General features: G+C 37.9%; 2 protein-coding genes across 3 annotated transcripts; both read right to left on the bottom strand.

Moving 5' to 3' along the window:
- Nucleotides 1–3,764: 3,764 nt before the first annotated feature.
- On the bottom strand, nt 3,765–15,738 carry LOC149237664 (protein IQ-DOMAIN 6-like). 2 transcript variants are annotated; one of them, XM_089366853.1, is made up of 3 exons: nt 15,629–15,738; nt 5,098–5,211; nt 3,765–4,903 (listed from the first exon to the last, which is right to left on the bottom strand). In XM_089366853.1, exons 2-3 carry the CDS (start codon nt 5,155–5,157, stop codon nt 4,577–4,579), a joined length of 387 nt encoding a protein of 128 aa, XP_089222979.1. In that variant the 5' UTR covers nt 5,158–5,211; nt 15,629–15,738; the 3' UTR covers nt 3,765–4,576. The 2 variants fall into 2 exon arrangements, with proteins under 2 accessions (XP_089222979.1, XP_089222978.1); XM_089366852.1 differs by lacking the exon at nt 15,629–15,738 and having other exon boundaries at nt 5,098–5,754.
- LOC149237663 ((S)-8-oxocitronellyl enol synthase CYC2-like) lies at nt 12,808–16,071 on the bottom strand. The gene is made up of 4 exons (XM_089369348.1): nt 15,947–16,071; nt 15,629–15,705; nt 15,221–15,294; nt 12,808–13,813 (listed from the first exon to the last, which is right to left on the bottom strand). Exons 1-4 carry the CDS (start codon nt 16,069–16,071, stop codon nt 12,899–12,901), a joined length of 1,191 nt encoding a protein of 396 aa, XP_089225474.1. The 3' UTR covers nt 12,808–12,898.
- Between the last annotated feature and the right edge of the window lie 805 nt (nt 16,072–16,876).

The raw sequence follows: 16,876 nt of genomic DNA, 5'->3' as shown, positions 1-16,876 counted from the left end.
CAGAAAAAACGAACCGGTAAATAACCTTTTGAGATCGTAAATTCATCAGCCATAAAAGCCTTGGTCGTGTTTGTGCACCGTCACCTCCACTGTTCATTTGGCCGATCATTCACCTCCATTTGTGTGTTTACCTCTTTTGAGAAACAGCTGCGAAGAGTGATTTCACCTAGCCATCCTTGTGACACTGCCGTGATTGGAAAATTCCAACCTGTACCTGGAATCTGCTGCTATCCCTGTTTATCACTCGTTCCTCAAAAGACGAGTCTTCTTTGAGCTCTTTTCACTGACTCGTAAAATATGAAAAGTTTGCCGAGTTTTGGCCTTCCAGCTCGTTAAACGACCGGAACGCTATCCCTCATTTAGACTTTAATCTTTTTGGACCTGAGGGATTATTGCACAAAAGGATCGAGCGCTTGTCTTGTTCGGCTCGTTAAAAGTACCGAACAGCCATCCCTTCTGTATTGTTTTATACTTTTTCGGACTTAAGGGATTAGCTGACGAAAAAGGAATTATGGAGTTAACTTTCTGTACCTTTTCAGACTCTCTAAAGATGAAAAGGACCGAGTTTTCCTTGTCGTTAGACTCGTTAAAATGATTAAATAGCGACAAACTTGTCTTTAGACGAGAACGAGTTTCCCTATCGCTAGGCTCGTTAAATCATAGCGATGGGCTTGCCCGAAGGGCAGGTTATAGAACAAGCATATGTTATCCTCCTCAAGCTTGACAAAAATAAAGAGGTACTGGTCAGAAATGACTGGGGAAAAATTGGGAGAACATCAAAGTTTAATGGTAGCAAGTCACTCTTGAACATGACACTTTTCCTCCGTACCACATCGGGTTGGGTTGTTTCATTCACCGGTCTCATCACCATGGTCCTCGCCAAACCATCCACATTTGGGGTAATGCTACCAATCCATCGCATCAGTGTCGTTATATGTTCAAGAGGGGTCATTCTGAAAGTGTCAACCGTGTCCCATCCACTGCCATCCATTATCCTTCATCCATTCATGATCGCCACCCTGAATCATATGTCACAGTTTGTTTTCACCTCCACTAAAGTCATTAGCTCCGTTCCGTGTCATTGATGTGGGATTCATTAAGGCCCTCCTTTGACGGATCGCTTCTTGTCGACTTCAGCTCATTATCCAAGAAGTTGATCTAGGGACACCCCCATCAGTACTTTGAAGCTTGCATGCCTCAATGGCAAGTTTCTCACTTCCGGCGACAGGTATACATCAATGACCTTCGACCAGAAGATTTTGCGTGGCGTTCGACGCCAAGTCCTTTATTCACGCCACGTGAATTGTACTGCAGTACCTTGAGGATCATCGTCATTATTGGTGATTCCTCTCGCGCTTGTTAACGGTTTTCATTATTGACCGGTAATCAAGCGATGTCTTTCCATGTTCGACTTCAGCGCAATTCTCACATGGATCGACTTGTACTTAGAGTGAAGATCGAACGAGTTTGAAGACCCCGGATCTAGTTTCATCCATCCGGGCTGCGATATATATTCAGGAAATATAAAAGCATTTGCCATGTACATCATTGCAGCAGATAATCATCCTATTCAAAGGATGATAATTTCAGCAGAAAATTATCAGTCTACCTTCAGACGATCGTCTGTCATATGTACCAAAATGTATTTATAAAAGCTGAGCATGGGAATGCCTGCCTCAGCTAGATCATGAAAATAGAATGAAAAATAATGTATTGCATTGTATTGTGTTACAGGGCTCTTCCTCAGCACTGGAACGAACTTCGGACCCTCTAGATAAAGCATTTCACCCGATAAACGGCCTCATACTTTAGGGGGCAACTGTTATAGGCATTTTTGTGCCTCGCGACATGGAGCATGAAATGTCAATAATTACAGGGATCCTCAGTCCCTAAACATGTTGTTCTTACCCCTAAAAGAACAAGGTCATCAAACAACAGCACTTCCAATCAGTTCTTCGCTTGAAAACACTTCAAAACAGGCTTATTTTGGATCATGTCAGCTGCTCCACTGAGCTTCTGCGCTGGAATGCAACTGTCCCTCCTTGTACCTGCACTGGAAGTCAAGATTAATGAAGGCTACCTGCGCTGGGCGAGATTGGCCAAGTGGCACAGTCATCCTGCAAGGTGTCAACTGCCCAGGAAGCTTCCAAACTGACACTTGGTTCATGAGATTCGCCCTGTGATGAGTAAGAGGTACTTGATCACCATGTGTAAGCAAGGATCTCCAAGTGGACTCAAGAACTGAAGATTAACTGAAGAGGGAGAGGACACTAGTCAGCTCTATGCCAGCCTCAAGCTGACTCATCCTCTCTTCTTCTCTCCTATATATAGAGCTCTTCTATGAGGTCTGAGGCTGGAATTTTATGTAAAGCAAGGAGGTGCTGTTGGTTTACAGTTAGAGCTATTGGGTGATTGTTTTACTAGAGGTGAAGAGGAGAGTTCTTGCTGCTGGGGAGGTGCTACTGGATTGGAGCCATCATTGGTTGTAACCTTCTCAGAACCCTGTTACTTCTATCAATAAAGTTTTGCATGTTCTCCTATATACTTGTATTGCATTGATGTATTGTATTTACTTGTATATTTGATTCACTCTAATCCATGCATCAGTTATGAGTACTTGTATCTTGTAGTTTCCTCTCTTGTTTGTGCAGGATCTGTGTGTAGCTGGACCGGCAAAGAGAGCAAGGAGCTGGGAACAAGAGACAAAGAGAGAGGACAAGGATCGACTAAGCGAAAGACACCAGGTTGGTTAATCTTTCTTCATTCTCTCTGTACTTTCATAAAGGAAATCATCAAAACTTTACTTTCAGTTGTTGCTAAAGACTGTCACCTTTAGAGTAGGGATAGGGTCATCCGAGTCGGATACTTTTCCCCACAACACCCCTTTATAGATTCATAGTGAAATATATGATAGTTTCTAAATATCATTAAAGCATATATCACAATTCAAAATCATTTGTAAAGAAATTTAAGAGAAATTGACAACATCCATCCAAAAAAATAACAATGTGTCACTAACAATTTTCAAAACATGTATAAAATAACAACATAATACTAATAAAATCAATATTATTTTTAATCAAAACAACTAAAATTCAAATATGATTAACAAATCAAAATATTTCATGAATATCGTTATTCTACGATAAATTAACAACACACATAAATCAAACTCATCGTATGATTACAAAATTAAAATGTCTCATTGATATAGGGTAAATTCACAACACCCATATAAACATAACAATGTCATTCTACACAATAATTTCTTCATAAAAAACAATGCATGTGCATGCCTAGCTACCACCACCAAGATCATCCTAGCTACCACCACCAAGATCATCCTCATGATCATCTTGACCATCCTCATTACTCTGATCCACATCATCACCAACACCGCAACTATCATCATCATCTCCTCCTTCACCACCATCATCCTCATCCTCATCCTCATCATCTCCTGATATATGTTGAACATAATTTGGATCGTCGTCTTGGCAATCATTACCTATAGCATTCTGACAAAAAAAATCAATATTACATGTTAGTATTAATTACATAACACAACACATGTTTTTGTTATACAATGTTAACCATAAAATGAGGTAAGATATAATATCTAATAGTACTAAACTAGCATTTGCAACATATGTTGCAAAGGAAACGCCGTAAGGCAATGGCATAAGAAATAATAGTATAGAAAAAAGAAGTCAAAATTTTATACAATGCATAAGAAATAATAACATAGAAGAGAAGTTGTGTGATTTCAAAATGGGTTTCTCTCCATCATAAAAAGAACTAAACACATGTAAGACTACCCTAGTGGATCTTAAGTGGCAAAGGAAAACCTTGAGAAACAACACTATACAGTGAGTAATGGGGCCTAGATTCTAGCACCAACATTTTGATCCCTCTTTGTGCAACCACAAACAGATGTTTCATGTTGGCCCAACTAAACAAATGAAAATATTTCATGTCTTCTTTTGAGTACTTAAGTAAAAACTACTTAAAATTGAACTCAAAATTTTACTCTCCACTCCTAAAGAGCATCTGACACAGTTCAGCTGGAAGCTGAAATCTTAATCTCTGCAGCTAAGTTGAACTTCTGTTCAAACATACAGAAGAATGCCCATGAAATGCTGGTCACTGTAGCTCAAACCATTCACAGCAGAGTTTTCAACCTTCAGCCACTAGTAGTGATAGGATAGAACTCTGAAACTTAGCATTGATAAAAGGGTTTTCAGGACTCTCCATAAGAACAAGAAGAAATCTCTCCACTCTTAGTAGATGATTTGTCAGATCTCAACATAGGTGGAATCAATTTGCAAGCATGCAGAGAAGAATCTGAACCGGCTGTGCTCTTCACTTCAGCATTATATGAAGAAACTTTCTTCTGCAATTGAAGATCATCATATGAGGGTCTTATCTTTGGAGCACTGGACGAGCATATTTTAGCCTTGGCAGACTCTGTAGAGTTCATGTAATTAGGCCTTCCCACACTCTCAAATGACGTCTGCAGAGTATTTCCATATTTTGGAGTACACAATCCCCTTGAGATTGTTGAGCTCTCATCAGATTAGATATCAGAGCTAGGCTTTGAAGATGATCTACCAATAGGATGACTGGAAACTGCTGAAGGTGGTTTTGCAGCAACATGAACACTAATTTTGTTTCTGCGAACTTTAACTTTGACTGGTTCATGAGATCTCCTCAGATTCTCTCCAGCATCATCATAGCTTTTGAGAGACTGAATTTTACAAGCATCCATTTGGTCTTGTTCCATGAGTCTAATCTCCCAAGGCTTTGCAGCCATCCAGCGTTCTAACCAGCTCCAACCCCAGCTATTTTTGTCTAGCTCAATTCTAGCATAATTCATGTTTGTTTTCGAATTGCTTCTCCATTGCTGAAAACAGATTCAACACCCATAAAAGTTACTAGTATATAAATTTCAAAATGTCAACCTGGCATCTACATCTAAGGTCTTGTGCAGAGGATTCTACCACATCATTTAAAATCTGCCAGAAATAGAGTGTTCAATCAAGGACTTATACAAATGAATTTTCAAGTGACTTTTCTACATTGAACATAGTTATGTACCTGATGGGAGAGAGCATAAGCAATTGCTCTCTCACGTTTGATTGCACCCTCTTGTCTCATTTGCAGTTTTGCACGAACTTCTTCAAGGGTTCCTTGACTATCACACCACACCTCCTGAAACATGAGCATACAACTTATTGCCCAAAAAGATAGGTGGGGCATTGAGCATACAACATGTTCAACAAACCATGTACTTCAAATCTGCCCAAAAAACGCAGAAATAAGGTATCTTCTGGCAATGCTCGGATTCTTAAATATTGAGATTTTTAAGTTGTTGTTTGGCAAGAAGGAGGCATATTCTGATGAGAATTGATTTGCTGATTCTGAAATAATACGATGGCAGTTCTACACTTTACAACAATATTTCTCCTTAAATATTACCTCTGTTTACAAAGTTGTGGCCATAAATTTGTTTTTAACGAAGAAAGACCACTGCAGTAATATTTACAGGTCAGCCACTGAATTCTATACAAAAAGGGAACTGTACAGTGTTTCTTTTCTCTGCCATTTTTAGTTGCAGAAGCTCAGGGACCAAATTCAGTATCCACAGGTTTCTGGTCCATAACGTCGTGCTTACATATGGGGCACAACTTAGAGTGATTTAGCAACCACTCTGCCCCACAGTGGCTATGGAAACTGTGGGTGCATGGTAAAGAGATGATCTGGTGAATAAATCATCTCCTTAGGTTGTTAAGAACAATGATAGACATTGTATCCTAAATACAAGACATGAGAACCTGATAATAGATAAACCCTTACTCCATTTCATCTGTCAATCCCTGTTCAGACTTATTTCCATCAAAAGTTAATATTGGCATAGAGTTCACTATTGTGGCAGGAGCCACACATTTTACATTTTCCAGCTGAACAAGAGACTGTAAAAATCCCAACAACAGACCCCAATATCAATAAGATTAAAATTTAATCTTAAATTGGAAACAGAAAGCCTGCTGAACTCTCTGAACCTTGCTACCACAAGTGTACACTCACTCCAACTAGTCTCTTAAAAATACACATTCCAATGAAAGCATAAATCATTTCATTATGTTGGTTCATCTGCCGATGGTACCAATATTTAATGTATATCCTTTTGTATGCAGAAATATTATCGGTTTTGAACATATATCGCAGGTTTCATGGCCTGATTTATTTCCCTATTCAACAAATTTCCAAACTACGCAAAATAGCTATCAAACAGAATCAGATACACAAGTCTAATGGAAACTCTGGCATGTATGTAAAAGCCCAAGGAACAGACCCTAATCATGTCTGTACAAGACTTCACTTATAGGAATGGCTGGGCATAGAAAGAGGTGAACCTTGTATCTGCTCAAAATCCATGACATCTGGACAGAACACCTTATTAATATTAAAAGGATTATTTTGAAGTATTTCATATCAAATACGGAATATAAACTTATGTCCCTCAACGAGCATTACCTAATATGGATCACCGTGATTGAACCTGACATCAGACCTGGCATCTTTTCAATTCAAGAATCAACGCTAAGGTTCTCAGAATTAAAAACCCAATGAAGCCAAATCCACTTAACGTTATAAAGTCATGCACGAATTTTTCTAACTTTGTGGCTATCCACTTAGGCATGTGGACTTCCTTTGTTATGTACTCGAATTTGAAAAAGAATTAAATATGCATAATGCACACCAAGCCCTCATAACGAAGCCTTCCACTCTCGCATTTGAAAGATGTATGAAACGCATTGAAGCGAATAAGACACATGGATCTTCTATCCAACGGATACAGAATCAACTAATAGAATATAGCACGCACCTAACACAAAATGGACCTACCTATACCTCTGTCAGGAAACTCTTGAACATGACAAAGCTGACAGGAATGTTTGGACATCCCCTGTAGAAGCACTGATGCATCAAACCTTTTGTTAGTTCTTTAGAAAGAAGTTCGTTTGCTGCCCTTGCTTCCCTGAGGACTTAGGACACACACTACTAAGGAACAGAATTTGTTGCCATTTGAAAGAAATTTTGATTTTGATTTTGAGCTTGAGCTAGCAAAGCTCATGGCTCAAGCCTCATATGCAATTCCATGCTTATTAGGCAACCCATATTCTCACGTACCTTAGGAGGTCCACACAAAGATATCTTCATGCTTATACTTGTTCCACAAGGGGGAAAGCTCTTCAATCCCCTAAGAGGGCGAGTGATTACTCCACTAATGCCATGAAAATTTATTTTCACCAATAATTATTAACAATAACGTGCATGGTACATCATAATACATTTTTCCTCCTGCAAAGTGCATAGACTTGAATCTTAGAAATATGTAAATATTACCAAAACAAGAATAAGGGGAAGACAAATGATAACAAAATCTGAAGACTAATATATCTCCTTTCAGGAAAATATCTAGTTATTAGAGGCATACCTCATATGACATGTGAATAGTGCCTTGGTTACTATATTCAATCCCCCCCGAGTATAAGGTCTCTTCTGGCAATGCTCAGATTCTTAAATATTGAGATTTTTAAGTTGTTGTTTGGCAGGAAGGACGCATATTCTGATGAGAATAGATTTGCTGATTCTGAATAAATACAATGGCAGTTCTACACTTTACAACAATATTTCTTCTTAAATATTACATCTGTTTACAAAGTTGTGGCCATAAATTTGTTTTTAATGAAGAAAGAACACTGCAGTAATATTTACAAACCAGCCACTGAATTCTATACAAAATTGTAACTGTACAGTGTAAAGCAACTGGTAAGAAAAACCGAGATCGTTTCAGACCTCTGATAAAGAAGTATCTACCACAAGGGTCGTGAAAAGCAATATGGCCAGGAAAAGTCTACAGAAAGGGCAGCTACTTTTCTTCATGAGTAGTCCTGGTTTGGTGTCTGAGCACAAATCAGAACAGTGGCCTGAAGCATTTGTGAAGGAAATTTTCATGATAAGAGTAAACACGATGATGATTAGGATTTGCTTGTGGTTTCGTATATATCTTAAACTACAGTTGACATATGGTAATCCGACACTCACAGGATTCGGCGTATGAGGCCGAGAAGAAAATAGAGAACGATCCAGAAAATACCATAAAATTCATCATGGATCTGCATTATTTTCTCGATATGTTTTGGATGGAAATCATAAAAGCAGTCAGAGTCCAGACAAATCTTGAGCCATTTATCAGAAATGGGCTTGGAGCAGTGGATATTCGCCCGGGAGCCTCTTATGCGCAAAATCACACATCATCAAACATCAAGCAATTTTCAAAAACCTAGTTTCACAAACTATACTTGGACATCACAAAATACACATTGCACTACAACTATGCTCTGATATTATCAACACCTCCAACTGATTCGGAATATAGCATAACCATTCTGAATCACAAAAGCAACCTCTAAATGAAACTCCTCTGCTTGCTTCTAATTGGAGACATAAAGATGGATCAAGTTTAAGGAACAACATGAGATACCTTCATTTTGTTTATCCAATATGCCAGAGAAGTTTCTGTATTTCAAAACCCAAAGAAACCATACTCTTTATTCTTATTCATGCTATGTACCAATTCCCGGGCAAGATTTAATATCGAATCTGCAAGCCACCAATTTCCCATTTCCTCAAATTTTGTTGGGCGCAGCTTATTTTCTCTGACAATTGCATCTCAGACTGGACCTTTGTCTTTCATAGCCTCAGCCAGACTAAAGCCTTCACCTTTGTATGGTAATGGCTCCAGATCAAATTTTTCTGCTATGATTCCCCACAGGTGTTTCCATTTAGACACATCTCCATTACTACCATTAAAAGCCTGGTTCTGGGCATAAGGGTCTGTGGAAGCCCAAATTTCTTGCTTTGCAATCAAATCTGCATCAGATATATCCATAAAATGTTCCCATGTAATTCTGGATCATTAAACAGGGAAGAAACTCAGGCTTCTGTTGACAGTCGAAGAACTATTTCCACCTCTGGATTGCTTTATTCTAATGACATTGATTCCACCCCCCTGAGAATCAAGGAAAATGCCTACTAAGGAAATTTGAGTTTCTTATTCAGGTATGGTATCTTGAGCATCTTTCTAAAATATTTCATAGTCAAGAGGACTGGATTCTTCCCTTGCAAAGAGACTTTGATAGTTCTAGCCTTGGGGTCAAAATTATAACCAAAATTATGTAAAGTCAATCTAAATATTTCTTCAATTTTTTTTTATAAAAATAAAAAGAGAAAGCATTTAAAATTGAATAGCGAAAAGTAAGTTTTAAAAACCAATACCCACTTAAAAGAAAAATCCAATTTTAATGTTAAAACTAACAAAACTGAGTTTTAAAAAACAATACCCACTTTAAAAGCAAAAGCCAATTTTAATGTTAAACCTCAGAAATCATTGCAATTTTAATAGGAGTGTAGGGGAGTGGTTGTGGGAACTTTTTGTTAACTTCCTCAACACTTTGGCTTAATTTCATGCTATGACATGTTTGAAGATCTTGAACAACAAGCTAAGTTTTCGAATCATCGCGAAGATCTTTGAACAGTGGGCTGAGTTGATATTTTGAAAGTAGAGAATCCAAAGATTGAAATTGGTGAAACCATCCCTGCGTTTGATCAGAATTTATATTTACATAATCAACTGGGTATTATCTACTAAATCATTAAAGTTGCAGAGAAGTACTATGAATGTCTACATTGGATCATAAAATAGGGAAGAAACTCAGGCTTCTGTTTACAGTCAAAGAACTCAGGCAGAATTTATGTTTACATAATCATCTGGGTTTGATCTACAACATCATTAAAGTTGCAGAGAAGTACCATGAATGTCTACATTGGATCATTAAACAGGGAAGAAACTCAGGCTTCTGTTGACAGTCGAAGAACTATTTCCACCTCCGGATTGCTTTATTCTATGGTAAAACTAAAAGTAATAATATTTAAAACAGAAGCTGGTGATCAACCATATGGTGTAACAGGAAGACCAAAACCATGGTTTTTCCATTTAATTCGTTTTCAAGAGACAAAGAGTAAATAAGTTGAGCTGCAGCCAAAACTAATAATGGCTGTTATACAATATTGTGACAGGCATTCAATGATACTGCTACTGCAACTTGGTGCCCCAATTAACAGGGTGGGGACATCACAATCCCTCAGCCTGAACTTGCTTTAGTCGTTAAATATTTACAGCATGCACCACTTATAAAGATCGGAATGATATACACACCCGATGCTGTAACATTGATATTGTTGATACTCCATTTTTAACACCAAAACTAAATTGTAGGAAATCCTAGGATGGAGTTCCAGCTCTTTATTTGAGTCCATTGCAAAATCACACATCATCAAACATCAAGCAATTTTCAAAAACCTAGTTTCACAAACTATACTTGGACATCACAAAATACACATTGCACTACAACTATGCTCTGATATTATCAACACCTCCAACTGATTCGAAATATAGCATAACCATTCTGAATCACAAAAGCAACCTCTAAATGAAACTCCTCTGCTTGGTTCTAATTGGAGACATAAAGATGGATCAAGTTTAAGGAACAACATGAAATACCTTCATTTTGTCTATCCAATATGCCAGAGAAGTTTTTGTATTTCAAAACCCAAAGAAACCATACTCTTTATTCTGATTCATGCTATGTACCAATTCCCAGGGCAATATTTAATATCGAATCAGCAAGCCACCAATTTCCCATTTCCTCAAATTTTGTTGGGCGCAGCTTATTTTCTCTGGCAATTGCATCTCAGACTGGACCTTTGTCTTTCATAGCCTCAGCCAGACTAAAGCCTTCACCTTTGTATGGTAATGGCTCCAGATCAAATTTTTCTGCTATGATTCCCCACAGGTGTTTCCATTTAGACACATCTCCATTACTACAATTAAAAGCCTGGTTCTTGGCATAAGGGTCTGTGGCAGCCCAAATTTCTTGCTCTGCAATCAAATCTGCATCAGATATATCCATAAACTGTTCCCATGTAATTCTGGATCATTAAACAAGGAAGAAACTCAGGCTTCTGTTGACAGTCGAAGAACTATTTCCACCTCCGGATTGCTTTATTCTAATGACATTGATTCCACCCCCCTGAGAATCAAGGAAAATGCCTACTAAGGAAATTTGAGTTTCTTATTCATGTATGGTATCTTGAGCATCTTTCTAAAATATTTCATAGTCAAGAGGACTGGATTCTTCCCTTGCAAAGAGACTTTGATAGTTCTAGCCTTGGGGTCAAAATTATAACCAAAATTTTGTAAAGTCAATCTAAATATTTCTTCAATTTTTTTTATAAAAATAAAAAGAGAAAGCATTTAAAAGTGAATAGCGAAAAGTAAGTTTTAAAAACCAATACCCACTTAAAAGAAAAATCCAATTTTAATGTTAAACCTAACAAAACTAAGTTTTAAAAAACAATACCCACTTTAAAAGCAAAAGCCAATTTTAATGTTAAACCTCAGAAATCATTGCAATTTTAATAGGAGTGTAGGGGAGTGGTCGTGGGAACTTTTTGTTAACTTCCTCAACACTTTGGCTTAATTTCATGCTATAACATGTTTGAAGATCTTGAACAATAAGCTAAGTTTTCGAATCATCGCGAAGATCTTTGAACAGTGGGCTGAGTTGATATTTTGAAAGTAGAGAATCCAAAGATTGAAATTGGTGAAACTATCCCTGCGTTTGATCAGAATTTATATTTGCATAATCAACTGGGTATTATCTACTAAATCATTAAAGTTGCAGAGAAGTACTATGAATGTCTACATTGGATCATAAAATAGGGAAAAAACTCAGGCTTCTATTTACAGTCAAAGAACTCAAGCAGAATTTATGTTTACATAATCATCTGGGTTTGATCTACAACATCATTAAAGTTGCAGAGAAGTACCATGAATGTCTACATTGGATCATTAAACAGGGAAGAAACTCAGGCTTCTGTTGACACTCGAAGAACTATTTCCACCTCCAGATTGCTTTATTCTATGGTAAAACTAAAAGTAATAATATTCAAAACAGAAGCTGGTGATCAACCATATGGTTTAACAGGAAGACCAAAACCATGGTTTTTCCATTTAATTCGTTTTCAAGATACAAAGAGAAAATAAGCTGAGCTGCAGCCAAAACTAATAATGGTTGTTATACAATATTGTGACAGGCATTCAATGATACTGCTACTGCAACTTGGTGCCCCAATTAACAGGGTGGGGACATCACAATCCCTCAGCCTGAACTTGCTTTAGTTGTTAAATATTTACAGCATGCACCACTTATAAAGATCGTAATGATATACACACCTGATGCTGTAACATTGAGATTGTTGATACTCCATTTTTAACACCAAAACTAAATTGTAGGAAATCCTAGGATGGAGTTCCAGCTCTTTATTTGAGTCCATTGCAAAATCACACATCATCAAACATCAAGCAATTTTCAAAAACCTAGTTTCACAAACTATACTTGGACATCACAAAATACACATTGCACTACAACTATGCTCTGATATTATCAACACCTCCAACTGATTCAGAATATAACATAACCATTTTGAATCACAAAAGCAACCTCTAAATGATATTCCTCTGCTTGGTTCTAATTGGAGACATAAAGATGGATCAAGTTTAAGGAACAACATGAGATACCTTCATTTTGTCTATCCAATATGCCAGAGAAGTTTCTGTATTTCGAAACCCAAAGAAACCATACTCTTTATTCTTATTCATGCTATGTACCAATTCCCGGGCAAGATTTAATATCGAATCTGCAAGCCACCAATTTCCCATTTCCTCAAATTTTGTTGGGCACAGCTTATTTTCTCTGACAATTGCATCTCAGACTGGACCTTTGTCTTTCATAGCCTCAGCCAGACTAAAGCCTTCACCTTTGTATGGTAATGGCTCCAGAACAAATTTTTCTGCTATGATTCCCCACAGGTGTTTCCATTTAGACACATCTCCATTACTACAATTAAAAGCCTGGTTCTTGGCATAAGGGTCTGTGGCAGCCCAAATTTCTTGCTCTGCAATCAAATCTGCATCAGATATATCCATAAACTGTTCCCATGTAATTGTGTTTCCTGGGTATTTGAAAGGCAGCCCTTCATGTTTGCAAATGGCAGCATAAACACAGAGTGTGCATACAACATTCATTAAGCTCCAAGGAGAGAAGCCAAATATGATTGAGGGACGGTGAATAGACCATGTTAATCCCTCTTTCTTCTTGGCAGCCTCAAAAACAATATCCTCCAGAGTGTAATAAAAATTGGGCACAGGTAACCTAGGAAGCTCTTCATGACAAGGTGCCTCTTTCGGCTGAAAAGAGTGATTCCTGGCCACTGTATCAGATGGACCCAAGTAGTGTTTTGCCCCAGTCTGAAGACAGATGTGCTGTAAATTCTCTGCATTGAGCAGCAGTGCATCTAAGATGTGTTGTAAATTCTCTGCATTGGGCAGCAGTGCATCTAACACATTACTCAACATTTTTCCATTGTCCTCACAGTGCTGCTCCTCTGTTTCCCTGCTCACCCAAACAACCCAGAAGAGATGGGTTACATCCTTCAATGGTGAAATCTTTTCTAAAGTCAGTTCTCTATCCAGAACATCGCATTGAATGTATTGTACTGGAGTATCTGGTGAACAACCAAGATCAAGCGCTATGGCAGCTCTCTGACCTCCTCTCCTTGTCTTCAGTAATCCCCTGCAGCAGAGGTGCCTCGATGTTATTGGATTCAAGTTCACTCGCTTCCCCTGATCTTTCCATGTCTATTAGGATTTCCATATTCTGAAACTTGAGCTGCTGAATTATGCCCAGATTCCCTTGAATTACAATGAAACCAAAGCTGTTGAATTATGCCTTAGTTCCCTTGAATTAAAATGAAACCAAAGCTGCTGAATTATGCCTCAATTCTCTTGAATTACAATGAAACCAACATGGCCCATCCAATATGAATCAAGGCGTACATTCCCATTAAAAGCAGATGGAAGAAGGCTCTAGATAATCAGCTACAACCACAGTTCACCGGCCCATCCAGTATGAATCAAGGCCTACATTCCCATTAAAAGCAGATGGAAGAAGGCTCTAGATAATCAGCTACAACCACAGTTCACACCAAGGGAGAATAGAAGATGTCACATAGTTAACAGTGACCATATATCACTTCGAATTTTTATTGATATTTTCTGAAAAAAAGAATTAATTAAACTTTTTTGGATGCAAAGAGAATGAAAAACACTAAAACTAATTGAATTGTTATTGATGTGATGTGGAAAAAAAAAATCGCAATATTCAAATGCTCTCTCTACTGTACAGACCTAAAAAATCGCAATATGCAAATGCTCTCTCTACTCTATTGTACATACCTAGCAGTCTGCCCTCTTTACTCAATATTTCTTCTGCTCTCTCTGCTGTACAGACCAAAAAAATCGCAATATACAAATGCTCTCTCTACTGTACAGACCGACATAGCAGTTTGCCCTCTTTACTCCATATACATATTTTTTCTGATAAATCAGATTAGTATAAAGGAAAAGAATTAGATTAATACAAAGGAATCTGAGTTTCATATCAGATTTAAAACTGAAGATTTGTATTACCCAATGTCTAAATATCATATCAATATTGATGGAGCTGATTTTCCACATCTATTTCTAATGATCTAATGATCTACCCGACGGTGAAGCCACCCAAACCTATGCAAATATATGTACCACTTGTATATGGCTTCAAACTGCACCAAATTGCAAGGTAGCTGGTATTCTTGGCTATTGAAAGATTGACGCAAGTAAAATTCCTTTTGTGTTAAATTATTAGAATTTACTACAGGCATATGGGATTTTGATGGCTGGAATTGAAACCAAGTTTGATGTTAAATGACATCAATCTATTCACTTTAAGAAGTCCCTTTTGAAGTCAACTTAATGGCTGCTTAGCTCTTTATTTTTAGGAAATCCCTTTTGAGGTCAACTTAATGGCGGATTAGCTCTTTATTTTTATCATGAGCCAATTCTTATTTAAGTTCTAGCAGCTCAATTCTGATCAATGTGTCTACGTTCAGAGCATTCATTCATATTGACTGCCAGTACTGTTGCAGATCCCATGATCTCTTCTTTGGGTCTGATCTATCTCTCCAGAAGAGCTTGAGGGTGACATTTTACCAACTCCTCCACATCATCAATCTTGTAATAAGATTTAGTGGATGAACTGGCAGCAGCTTCTCTCATTTCCTTCGCTGCCATTGATATCAAACACTATAATTGACACAGATATATATACGGTTAACGAGGGAAGCATCGAGGAATCCAGAGTGGACATGTGTCATTTATTAAGTGATGTGTCACTCATTAAGTGCAATGACAAGAAGAACAAAGCAAAAAAGACTCAAATGGAAGAAGGCTGTGGCCATTTCCTTCAAATCCCTCAAGGCTACAGTACCAGAAACTCAAAGAAAAAGAACCCATAATGATTAACGCAGAAGAAAGCCCTCTTCTAGCTTAGCAAACTCCAACAGGCCCCGGAAGGGCAAACAAAACAAGTTTTTTTTCAAAATAGGTACAGAAACCAACCTAGAGCGACAGGGGTTGGCAATTTGGCAAGTTCTCCTCCTTCGCTGGTAAGGTCTGCCACTATGATGTCGCTCAGCCTGCAAGCGGAAATTACATTGGTTAAATTAATTTCCTTCATAAACCAACTGAGAGAAATTGAAACAAATAAAGAAAACCCCTAACACCAGAGGGAACAACACATCAGTACTATCATTACTGAGACAATCCATCTTTTATCTGGAACAAAATCATACATATCTTGATGAGAGAACACATTCTTGCAGTCTACAAAATCGATTGAAATGTCTGGTTCTGTTTCAAGAATAGAATCAGTTATACCTGAACAAGGGAACATATCCCACTGCCTCCCTGACCCGTGCACTTTCCTTTTCTCCTGCCACCAATAGCTTCAATAACTTCAATCTAACGATGATCTGGTATTGCTGGCCCTTTTTCGTTCCCATCGCGTCCTTTTCTGTTTTTGGTAATCCTCCCAAGTCCCCTCCTTCCACCTTTTTTCCTATTCCAAATCAGGGTTTTCCCAGAGCGAATGTTCTATGGTCAGCATATTGAAGATGGAGGAGATCCATAGGTTCCAGCGCTGGCCCTTTTTATCCTCCTAATTCCCCTCCTTCCCCCTTTTTTTCCTATTCGAAATCGAGGTTTTCTGGAGCGAATCGGAGTTTCCTGCCGCGAATGATCTACGAAGTTTTCTGGAGCGAATCAGGGTTTTCATGTCCGAATGATCTATGATCAGCACATCAAACATGGGAGTGAGATCCATAGCTTCCATCACTGGATTTTTTTTCATTCCCACCGCCTTTTTTTCGGGTTATCCTCCCAATTCCCCTCCTTCCGCTTTCTTTCCTATTCGAAATCGGGGTTTTCTAGAGTGAACGGTCTGGTCAGCCCATTGAACATGGAAATGAGGGGCGGATCGGGGTTTTCTGGATTGAACGCTCTGGTCAGGCCATTGAACATGGAAATGAGGGGCGGATCGGGGTTTTCTGGAGTGAATGGTCTGGTCAGCCCATTGAACATGGAAATGAGGGCCATAGGTTCCAGTGCAAGACAAAAAACAAAAGTCATTGTTATTGCCATCTATTGAAATTACAATAATATGTGATAAATACATATATATATATCTATATATATATATATATACATATATATATATATATATATATATATATATATATATATATATATATATATATATATATATATATATATATATATATATTCATTATCTCCAAATAACAATTACAC

This window comes from Pinus tabuliformis, chromosome 8, assembly GCF_031772625.1.
Source record: "Pinus tabuliformis cultivar Carrire ecotype Pingquan chromosome 8, CPIR1, whole genome shotgun sequence".
NCBI lineage: Eukaryota > Viridiplantae > Streptophyta > Pinopsida > Pinales > Pinaceae > Pinus > Pinus tabuliformis.
This window is presented reverse-complemented; position numbering and strand designations above follow the sequence as displayed.